Source organism: Odontesthes bonariensis, chromosome 9, assembly GCF_027942865.1.
Source record: "Odontesthes bonariensis isolate fOdoBon6 chromosome 9, fOdoBon6.hap1, whole genome shotgun sequence".
In the NCBI taxonomy this organism is placed as follows: domain Eukaryota; kingdom Metazoa; phylum Chordata; class Actinopteri; order Atheriniformes; family Atherinopsidae; genus Odontesthes; species Odontesthes bonariensis.
In genome coordinates, this window is record NC_134514.1 from 1,592,831 (window position 1) to 1,604,528 (window position 11,698).

Here is an 11,698-nt window from a genome sequence, read left to right on the forward strand (position 1 = left end):
AGCAGATGCAATCAATTATTCTCTGAGACAACATGCGGAAAACACAGCTGTCAATGTTTAAAATGAATAATAACGCAGCTGGTTCATGCACCTTTGAGGCCGGGGTTTCCTGGACAGCCATTTGTCCCCGGGGAACCATCGCAACCCTTTTCACCGGCAGACCCAGGAGGACCTGAGACCAACAGTCGGGTTTTCATTTAGCTTGTGGAAGAAGAGTTTAAGCATGAATTCTATACAAAGTGCCATGATGTGGTGGATGTGTTCTCCTAGGGTTTAATCATCGTTAGGGATGGGAATTGATAAGATTTTTACGATTCCAAATCCATTTTCGATTCTGCTTAACGATTCGGTTCATTGTCGGTTCCCTTATCGATTCTCATTTGGAGAAAAAGGACAACAAACCGGTCGATTAGCATCAACTTTGTTTAGTTTAGAAGTAACACGAGTCATAACCTCACAAACCCAACAACGGTGAGGTCCACATTGGTCTATCCTGGCCTGGGTAATTGAACTCTTCCTGCTCTGGTGAAAGGAGAAGCTGGAGGTAGAGGTGAACTGGGGGTAGTACCACCAGCCTCTGGCTCTGAGCCAGTCAGGCTCTGTCTCTCATGATTTCATCTAAATGTAATGCCTGAGAAGGCATTCATTTAACCTTAACCGTTACTAACAGCAGCTTTTACAATCAGGCAAATGCTGCTAACATGATAGGCAGTGTTTGTTAGTTAGTTACCTGCAGTGTTAGCCGAGGACATGCTAACGTTGCTAACGTTGCTGGGTTCAGATTCACCGACGTTAATCATTCATTCATAGTTATTGCATGTTGGTGGTATTTCCTCCCTTTGGTGAAATATTCACTTTGCAAGTTGCCCTGTTGTCGTCTTTTTTAGGGATGTGTAACCAAACTTTCGAGCGTTTGTACCGCTTGGGCGCCATGTTTACTGTTGGCTGCTGGCTGCGCTGGACTCGCCACGCAGCGTTGCGTGGTGACGTCATTCACGCCCACTGGAATCGATAAGGGAATCGTTTGCAAAATCACCAAACGATTCCAAGGAATTGAAACACTGGGAACCGGTTCTCAACAAGAACCGGTTTTCGATTCCCATCCCTAATCATCGTGCCTTCCTGCCACTCGTGCTCTTCACTCGTTCCTTGTCAGGTTTCTGTCTCAGTTCTTTGGTTTTTTGGTGTTTAGCCGCCACCTTTTGTTACCATTTTGTAATACAATCCCGTTTTGCTTTGCCTCACGTCTTGGCTCCTCCCCCCCCCCCACCCAGGACACATACCTCTTACAATAACCTGGTGGATTACTTTCCTTTCACATTACAAAAAACTGAAGTAGAGGGAACACAGAAGCACCCCCACTCAGCCCAGCTGAACACTGAACACAGTTTGTTTTATGCTGTGGTAAAGAAGCAGGTTCAGACCTCTGCATCCTGGTGTTCCATGGGGGCCCTTAGGGCCACAGGTGCCGCAGGTTCCTGGAGGACCAAAGGTTCCAGGGTCTCCTGGTGGTCCTGTTGTACCTGGAGGTCCTGTACATCCTGGATTCCCCTGAGAAGTGGACAAAGCAGGAGTACCTCAGTACCTTTCTGCAACTCCCACATATTGAACAAAAGCTATTCAGGTTGTATACAGGTTGCGTTTCGGGCCAATCAATTCAGGCCTCTGTTCCTAGCTCAGTTCAGACATTTCAACAGTGCTTTCTGATTCATTTAGATGCAAAAACCCTGCAGCCGTCACACCCTGCTGGATAATCAGTACAATCAGCAGTAATAAACAGCAAACTGCTTCTGAAACAGGGACTCTGGGAGGAGGCCACTGGCTCTGTGTGGACATTGTTAACTTGATTTTACGCCTGTGTCTTCCATCTTTGGTGCCTCTTTGCTTCTGCTCAGACTACAGATATTAGATAGAATAATAAAGATGCACCAAAATGTAATGTTATATCTTAATGAGTTAATGTAATATATAAAATAGTAATATATCTGCCTGCAGAACCCCCTGTCCATGTGTGGAGGACAGCTCAGGACTTTCCTTGATTGCTTTGGTTTTACTTCTCCTCACGTTTTAATAATTTCTTGATTTCTATTTCCTTAGTTGATATTTGTTTTCTTGCTTTTTTTTTTTTTGTCTTGTAGCACTTTGAGGTTCGGAAGAAAGTAAAGTGCATTATAAATAGAATCCATTATTATTATTATTATTATTATTATGAATGGGATATTATGCATAATAACAAGGATTAGGGTTTATTCGTGTGTGATACCTTCTCTCCTGGGTATCCTTTAGGTCCAGGCCCAGCTTGGCTTGGTTCCCCTTTAATACCTCTTGGTCCATTTAGTCCTGGTAGTCCATTTGAACCAGGCTTCCCACAGGGCCCGTCTGAGCCTTTCATACCTTTGCAGCCTGCAGATATGACATCAGGTGAGCTCAGAGATGCAGAACTCCTCTCAGAGGAAACTGTTTGTCTCAAAGTGCAGTTAATGGTTCAAATGCAGGTTGTAAGAGCTGCAAGAGAGGTTTGAATCGGAATCTGTTAGAGCCGGTAATGTTTCCTTTAAAAGACGAGAATATAAGGATGTTTGATAGACTCTCAGAGGTGGACCGGTATAACTTTGTGTTCTGGTGGGTGTTACCTGGCCTCCCAATCATTCCTTGGTGACCAGGGGGTCCACAGTACCCTGGAGCGCCTCTCGGCCCATCTCTGCCCGGGTCTCCAGGAAGTCCTGGCAAACACACATGATTGGTTGTGGTTTTGATGAAGATCACAAAGCAAAGTGGACTTCAGGGTCAGTGGCTCCTGTGGTGCTGACACATGTTTACCTGCTGGCCCTAGGTTTCCAGGTTGACCCTCCCTGCCATCTGGGCCCTGTACTCCTGCCGGGCCCTTCTCTCCTTTGGGACCAGTGGCACCCATGAACCCTGAAGATGAAACAGGAAGCTGCCAAATGAACTGACAAACCTGGGGTACCATTGTGAGGCGTTCGGATAACACCCAACCGATGGAGATTTTAAGATGTAGAAGTTTGCAAAAAAAGGAAACAACGTCTTCAAAGTGCATGTAAAGCTAAGCTAACTGATTCCACAAAGTGTGTTGAAGCAGAACATTGAACAATACAATGGACCCAATAACAGAATCCTGAGGAAAGTCAAAGACTAAAGACTCCCACTGATGCCAGACTGTTCTATTCTCCTCTTTGTTGTCTGCAGAAGGAACTATAAACTACACTGGAACAAATGCCCCTCCAAAAATAAGTAAGAAAAACAACAAATAAAAGACGTTTTTGCTTGAAATAAGCTAATGGAACTACTGAAAATCGGCTTGTCAAGATTTCTAGAAATAAGATGTGATATTTAGGACTTTTAGATAAAAGTGATCTTGAAATTAGCTTCAAAACCTCTTCAAATGTCAAAAAAAGCTTGTTTCATATGAAATCCGACTCAAAACAAGATGTTTTCAAGACTTTTTCACTTAACAAGATATTCCAGATGTATTGTATTAAAACAAGTCCCTATATCTGGCTGAAATGGTGCTTGTTAGGCAGTTGTGTCTGATATTAAGTGTAATGAGATACTCAGTGAGACAAATATACTTGGTAAGATTTAGATTTTTTCTAGTGTACACTACAACACCTGGGATTCCAGGGTCTCCAGGATCTCCTTTCATCACAATGTCTATCGGGAACCCTTTTGGTCCGGTTTCTCCTTTGTCCCCCTGAGGCCCTGGAGGCCCCTGAGGACCTCTGGCCCCATCTACACCCATGCGACCTGATGGACAAACCATTAGAGAAGAAGGTCAGACAGAGAGCAGCACTGTGATGGTGAAAGAAATCTCAATCCAATCATTGTAAAAGGAAACCGTTTGGTCCGGGCGGTCCGGCCTCTCCTGGTTTCCCATCAGCTCCTGGATTCCCCCCGGCTCCCGGGGGACCCATGTCCCCTCTGATCCCTAAAACACAAACACTTCAACCTAAATGGTCTGCACCTGTACTTTGCTGTTCTCGTCTTACTGACCTCTCACAGGACATTTATTTGTTTTGCCACATTAGAAAATTGAGACCTTCGACTTGTTTTTGGTCATTGATCAAAAACTGTTCCCTACTCAGTGATGGCAGCAGAGGTGTGAGCAGAATGGCATGTGTGGGGGGGCAGTTAGCTCATCTGGGGGGGCAGAAAACAATACCTTAAAAAAAAAATCGGTGGAAAACCACTACTACAACTTCAAAGACGCACGCCCCCTATTGAAACGAACCAACTGGAAAGCAGTTTTGACGATTGTTCTGCCCCTTAACCCCTTCGCCATGTTGCAAATATGTCCTATTTGGAGAGGTTTTTAGTCCAGGACTTTAGGACGCAATAGCTTTTGTTTAACATGCTCCACATTCTCCATTGAGGGTTTAAATTCAAGTAGATACTTGGGGCAAGACATCCAGCCAACTCCAGCTTTTTATTACCTTCATTAAGTCTACATTTCAGATCATTATATACAACAAAAACATCCGAAAATGTGAAAATCGCCTTTTTTTTTCAGCAGCAAGGGGTTAAGGTTACGGAGGGGGGGAACACGATAACAAAAAATAAATAAAGCTATAAACTTTGCTGATATATGCTTTTTTAAAATCACCACCTGCATTTATTCTATCAATACAAGACACAAACAGATAATAAATTGTGGCCTTTTTTCTGGACAGTTTTCTTTGGATGGACGGGGCATTTCTCAGGGGGGCAGGACTTGTACTTCAAAGCTTCTACTGGACACTAACAAAGTTGCGTAGACTCGGCCTCACGAATAATTTGCAATGCTGGAAATGCTGTAATGAGGCTGGAACTCTTCTACACAGTCTGTGAGACTGTATTGTAATTAAACCCTTCTGGTTAGTGGTCATGCAGACTCTCGGTGATTGGCTGGGAAAACCCTTACCTCTCTGCCCTAGACTATGTTTATTGGGGGATAGGGCACGGATACCTAACATTTCAGGTGGAAAATTCTCAGTTATCATGGTGGGGGGTGTCCGTGGCAGCTAGAGTTATTCTAACCCACTGGAAAACACAAACTGCTCCAAAAATTAAGGAATGGGCTAATAAAATGACAAAAATGGCTTCTTATGAATGCATGCTCAGCAAGCTTAAAAATAGGGACAAAACTATAGTATCAGTGTGGGATCATTTCTGGTCATATATCACAATAAATAGTTATTAGATTGGAAAATAAGCCTAACAAAATGTTAAATATGTGTTGAATATATTGTTTCTGGTACCTGAGAGGTGTATTTAATGATGTATGCTTTTTTTTTTTTGGACATGCATACACTTGGTTTTTCATGTGGCAGCCCCGGTTCCAACTGACTTTTTCTTTTCATCTTCAGAATGTAAACATGTGGTCTGTGATACTGTATTTGCCTTTGTCTAAAACACCAATAAATATTTGAAAAAACAAAAAAACAAAAAAAAAAACTGTTCCCTGACCAGTTCTGTGTTTCGATCCTGAATATGAACATCGATATAAGAATAAAGAGAGTCATGGTTACAGGATCATTGTGACTGAACATCAAACATCTATACAGTACTAAATACAAACAGCAGGTGTGGCTCTGACTCCATACCTGGGCTCCCTGGCTCCCCATCAGTCCCTCTTCGGCCCTTCAGTCCCTCATCTCCGTTTGGCCCCGGAGCTCCATCAAACCCTGGTATCCCATATGGCCCCAGAGGCCCAATGGTTCCCTCACCAGGCAACCCAGGATCTCCTTGGACTCCCTTTGGGCCCCGGGTCCCTGACAGATAAGGCAGTGTGAGAGGTGTTGTGTTCCTGAGGAGTTGGATCACAGACATGAACAGATCTGGTACCTGGGAATCCAATGACGCCTCTCGGTCCTCGCTCTCCTTCAGGTCCAGGGGGCCCAGATAAACAGAATCCAACTGGGCCACTGGGACCAGATTCCCCATCCAGACCACTATCACCTGACAGAAACCTCAGTTCAGTTTGGGTGATGTTTGTTCTGTTCAGTTTCACTTGGACCAAAGCAACCTCACTACCTGCTTTTCAACAACACGAGTTCTGGTTAATTCCAATTGGCTTGAATTGGACTTTATTATCTAAGTGCCTTGAGATGACATTTGTTGTATTTGGCGCTATATAAATAAAAATGAATTGAATTGAATTGAATTGGTTCTAGAAATGGTTTTGTTCTCAGACCACGGAACCTGAAATGTAGTTCAGGAACGGTCAGGACGGCCGTGTGTTTGCAGGTCTTTTCCATTTTCTCTGTTAAATAAGACATGTCCACTAACATTGGTTCATTCTTTGGTTAATTTGATTGAATGGTTTCCAAATGGAAACAACCAGGGGCGAGGCTAGGGTATTTTTAGTGGTGCCAAGGCACCACCGTGAGATAGCTCGGCACCCCCTGGCTCAGCACATTTTTAAAATATTATATTATGCAAAAACACATTTTTTTTGCCATTTTATTTATTTTCTAGCATTTGTTTTTGTTTTAACTCTGTACTCCCAAAATAAATCTTGAGTTATCTTCAATATTTGTCTCAGGCTCTCTGTTATCCCTGTTGAGCCACAGTCTTTTGAAATGAAGAGGTCCAAATTGAATGTTGTAGGAGAAAACTCTACTCAAAGCAAAACTAATACGGCTCCAAAATTTATAAATGTACTAGTTCGCCTCAATTAGTGAGAAATAATGTGCCTCTGTGAGCACTGGGGGCTGGGCCCCCCTGAAGACCAGATCCTAAAATCGCCCCTGGAAACAACTTTCTGAGTTCCAGAACTCCAGAAATGCTCTGAGCTTGGTTCCAAACTGATTTTAGATTTTGTGTTGGGACAGAGCACCCGGACCAGAGAATACATCGATGATACTTTGGTAAAAATGAGCTTCTTCCTGTTGTTTCTGCCAAAGCTCATGGACTCATTAAGAGGCTGCTTCTTCTAACTCTAATTAACAACGAGCTCATCTTCAAATGAAAGACCAAAGCTTGAAAACAGCCCAGAATTCAGTTTCATGTCTTTAAAGGGACACTATGTAATAAATTAAGTCATTTATTAGCTCAAATCAACATATTCATTCATAAATTAGTCCTCATTGGTGTAAAATTATCTCTGTCAAAAATCTCACTTATCCTCCTGAGTGTAGAATAACTTGTCTGTATCTACATAGAGCGGGCGAGCTCTATGGAGGCCGCCATGTCCTTCAGCTCTATGAAAAACGACGAAGTGCCGAGAGGGACATAAAGCACTTCGAATCGCGTTTCCCCAACGCCGAATGACTTATTACTGGCGCTAATGGTAAATAGATTTTATCTGGTAAATGATCCCACTAATAATGCATTGATTGTTACCAAACTTCTGCCGTAGTACACATAGGCTCTTAACTCACAAAACGAGGCATTAGAAAGTTTGTAAGTTTACCGGGAGTTTATTTAAAAGAACACTTTCCAGATAGCAACTACACACTGCTGTTAACGCTACCGCTGCGTCGACGTCACTTCCGGTAACTCCCGGAATATGACTAATTGCATTGTTTGCACACCAAAGGCTATGTCAACTTATGTTATCTGACATGTTATCTGTCATCTGTATTTATAGTGTTATTGTATGTGCGTTATGTAATCCTTTGTACTGTGTGTCTTGATGTCTTTTTGTTTGTATAGACCATGAGTCTGAAGCCATAGCTTCTTGAATCTTGACACATGCCGTCTGCCGTAGTTCAAGAAGTTGCAACGCACATTTGAAAACGCGAGGCACTAGAGAGCAAATTCATTTGACTTTGCAAAATAAAATTGCACCACTAGATGGGGGAAGAAATTACATAGTGTCCCTTTAAACAAACACAGTTTGTGATTTCCTCTGGGTGGAATCCACAAAATGTTCTGGAAGCATGTCAGTGAACTTTAAACAGCAATTTCAGTGTCAGGTGCATTGGGATCTCCATAGGACTTATGCTACCTCTGGGTCCCGGAAGACCATCTTGTCCCGTCGGTCCTGGTGCTCCATCTGGTGCTGAAGGTCCATAATTTCCTTGAGGTCCAACAGAGCCATCTTCTCCTTGAGGGCCTGATTGACCCCGTTGGCCTGGGAAACCAATGCCCCTGTCCCCCTGAGACCACAGAGACCCGCAGATCCCGAAACAAGAAGGCAAAACAAGGATATCCCATTTAAACGCAAACCAACCGATAAAAAGTAGCCAATCTTCTCCTTCAGTCACACACAGATACTGTTGATGTAGATTATCTGTCATCCAGCTCATGCTAATCATAGGAGCTTGAACAGCAGCAACTGGAGTTCTTCTGGGATCCTGAACACCTGAAAAGCTTCTTCAGTTCTGACCGAGATGGTGGGGAGTATCAGTTACAGTCACATGACCAAAGACTCTAATGTTGTTGGAGTCATTGTTACCGATGAATTGTCTACCTGCCTGAAAGGGTGAGTTTTGGTCACAGATCCAAGGTGTGAATGATTGTGCAACGGGGACAGGTTGTGTTTGGGTGTTTGGTCCTTTGGTGCACCAATCTCTGTCTGAGGGCAGCGGCGTCAATTCAGCTAAAGCTAAGGTCATGGCAAGGTCACTATAGTCACATGACTAAAGTATCAATCAATAAATATACAATAATCACCACAAAAGTCTGCTATGTAGCTTACCTGTGTGCAAATGCAGTCTCACTCACACCCCGCTAACATAACAATGGACTCGTCTCCGTCTCCCTGTTAGCATTAGCATTAGCATTAGCGGCTAACAGCCTGAATCCCGCCTTCACTACCCGGTCCTCGTTCCTCCGCCGCTGGGGCAACATTGGACCCCTTTTTTTTGGTGATAAATAAATCTAAAGTTTTCTGCTTCCTTTTCATATTTTACGTTAATTAGCAAACAAAAAATCCCGCTAATAACATCAGCTTTGACCTCCAGGCTCCGTCATCTCGTGGGAGGGGGGGGGCTGGGAGATACCACATTTCAAAAGGGTTGGGGAAGATGATACTTAGATCAATTGATTGTGTTGTTCTGAATTTAATTTGTAGTTCATTTATATGTATTAAATAATAGAATAATCAATACAAATTGACACAGAGTAATTCCATAAATTCATTTAAAAGGGTGTTCTTGGGTTTGAGGTGCACTGGAATGTAGGCTCATCATCTGATCAGCCGATACTCCCCATCATCTAGTTTAGAACCGAAGAAGCTTTTCAGGTGAGGGGTGAAACGTCTTTAAGCTTTAAAGCTAAACTTAAGTTCAACCTCTCTTAATTATTATTAATCTAGAGTTCTTTATTAATTCATTATATTACTATTTATCTAAATCAGTATTTTCTGTTTCCTGATCAGTAAAACCTTAAAACTGGAACATTATTCAAGCATAATTTAATTTAAAGAAAAAACTATTTATATGAACTGTTTCAATTGGTAAAAAAAACAAATAAATAAAGTCAATCAAAAAGCAAAAAGTGTAGATTTCACGTTGATTTAACCCAGACTTCCATCACCAGAGCATCTAAATGAGATTCATTTAGACTCAGGGCCTCAGATTCTGCTTCTTTGAGCCGGCTCACCTTTGGGCCCGGCTGCCCTGGGCTGCCTGACGGGCCTCCTCGTCCCTTGATGCCAAAACTCGGCATGCCGGCGGCTCCTGGAGGACCCCTCTGCCCTGAAGCCACATGACACATTTACTGCCGTTACAATCATCTCCAGCTGATGTAAACATTCAGGCTGTTTGGTCATCGCTGCGTCCAGACTGACCTTTCACACCCGGGAAGCCCGGGGGCCCCGGGATAGAAAATCCTTTATTTCCTTTTACTCCCTTCAGACCAACAAATCCCTGAACACCTGGAGGTCCCGTCACACCTGAGACCAGCAGAGAACACAAGCAGAAACGGAGCTGATGGGACCGGAATAAGGTTCTGAAGATTTATTCAGGTTCACTGTGTACAAAAATGTACTTTTGTGGGAATTTTTGGGGGGATTTGTTGATCTATACATTTTTGGAATCTGCAGATGTTGGGGATTCCAAAAACCAATGTTGCCACTTGAACAGACACCTGTATGACGGCCATTTTGGAATTTCAAAACGGGCGCCATAAAATACAAATTTCAGCTACGTTGGCCTCTAAACAACCTAAAAACTCAATTTAACATGCCAATCCTATCTTTCTTGGTCAAAGAATCCAATGGTGACTTCAAAATTATAATCAGAATCGTGCTGTGGCGCCCCCAAGGGGTGGGAAAGAAAATTGTGGCACCTCCAAGAAGTGGAAAAGGAAATTGTTACTCTAATCCCCCCTTAATGACCCCATGTCAGAAGTCCGGGAACAAAATACTTAAAATTTGTTTAGAGGCCAAGGTAGCTGAAATTCTGTATTTTATGGCACCTGTTTTGAAATTCCAAAATGGCCGCCATACAGGTTTCTGTTCAAGTGGCATAAAATACAGAATTTCAGCTAAAACTTAAACAAATTTTAAGCATTTTGTTCCCGGACTTCTGACATGGGGTCATTAAGGGGGATTAGAGTAAAAATTTCCTTTCCCACCCCTTGGGGTCGCCACAGCACGATTCTGAGCATAATTTTGAAATCACCATTGGATTCCTTGACAAAGAAAACATAAGCAAGGTAGCTGAAATTCTGTATTTTATGGCGCCCGTTTCGAAATTCCAAAATGGCCGCCATACAGGTGTCTGTTCAAGTGGCAACATTGGTTTTTGGAATCCCCAAAGGTCTGCAGATTCCAAAAATGTATAGCTCAACAAATTCCCACAAAAATTCCCACAAAAGTACATATTTGTACACAGTGAACCTGACTAATCAGACAATAAACTGTTAATTTTGTAAGTTTTATGGGACTTCCTGGGAGCAAATCCCTGTCCAGCTGTGAGAACTCACCTGGCCTGATCCCCGACCTCACCTTCTGAGGTCATTCACACTCTGACCTTCACACAGGTGGAGCCGCTTTCTGCATCAGATTCTTTCTTAAATAATGACCAAACTTGGACGGACGGGTCCTTGTCCTACCTTGAGGTCCCAGGTTTCCAGGAGCACCTCTTTCTCCTCTCGGGCCCGGATCTCCTGGGGTGGTTTTCACTTCCCCGGGAGCGCCTTGTTCACCTGGAACGCACAGAAGCTGCAGTCAGCTGTGGGTCCCAGCCTCTCCGGTTCAGGGCCCTCCAGCAGAGACTCACCTGGGGGTCCAGGTTCTCCAGGCTTTCCCAGGAATCCCGCGTCACCTTTACGTCCTGAAGGCCCTGGAGCCCCGATATCCCGTGGTCCCATAGGCCCCATCTGCCCCCTCAGGCCCCTGGGACCGGTGCTGCCGAGTGGGCCCCTGTCACCCTTTGACCCCGGAGGCCCCTAAAGAGAAAGACCAGAATCTAAGATGGCAGCTGTTACCGGACAGAAACTGGTGGAACAAAAAGTTTTGTTCGTCCTGGAAACTCACATCTTTCAAAGCCACATTAGATTAGATTAGATTAGATTAGATTAGATTAGGTTAGGTTAGGTTAGATTAGATTAGATTAGATTAGATTAGATTAGGTTAGGTTAGGTTAGGTTAGGTTAGATTAGATTAGATTAGATTAGATTAGATTAGATTAGATTAGATTAGATTAGTTTAGATTAGATTAGATTAGATTAGATTAGATTAGATTAGATTAGGTTAGGTTAGGTTAGATTAGTTTAGATTAGATTAGATTAGATTAGATTAGATTAGATT

General features: G+C 43.2%; 1 protein-coding gene across 1 annotated transcript in view; it reads right to left on the reverse strand.

Annotated features, from left to right (window-relative positions):
* Nucleotides 1-11,698, reverse strand: part of col4a3 (collagen, type IV, alpha 3) — a 71,022-nt gene that overhangs the window by 18,168 nt on the left and 41,156 nt on the right. Inside the window, exons 26-39 of the mRNA XM_075472726.1 lie at nucleotides 11,169-11,337; nucleotides 11,002-11,094; nucleotides 9,734-9,838; nucleotides 9,547-9,641; nucleotides 7,949-8,099; nucleotides 5,842-5,955; nucleotides 5,601-5,768; nucleotides 3,857-3,946; nucleotides 3,631-3,765; nucleotides 2,821-2,919; nucleotides 2,634-2,723; nucleotides 2,264-2,403; nucleotides 1,425-1,551; nucleotides 92-172 (exon numbers count right to left, since the gene is read on the reverse strand). Of these exons, the coding sequence (XP_075328841.1) occupies nucleotides 92-172; nucleotides 1,425-1,551; nucleotides 2,264-2,403; nucleotides 2,634-2,723; nucleotides 2,821-2,919; nucleotides 3,631-3,765; nucleotides 3,857-3,946; nucleotides 5,601-5,768; nucleotides 5,842-5,955; nucleotides 7,949-8,099; nucleotides 9,547-9,641; nucleotides 9,734-9,838; nucleotides 11,002-11,094; nucleotides 11,169-11,337 (1,657 nt within the window). The remainder of the gene's footprint in view (nucleotides 1-91; nucleotides 173-1,424; nucleotides 1,552-2,263; nucleotides 2,404-2,633; nucleotides 2,724-2,820; nucleotides 2,920-3,630; nucleotides 3,766-3,856; nucleotides 3,947-5,600; nucleotides 5,769-5,841; nucleotides 5,956-7,948; nucleotides 8,100-9,546; nucleotides 9,642-9,733; nucleotides 9,839-11,001; nucleotides 11,095-11,168; nucleotides 11,338-11,698) is intronic.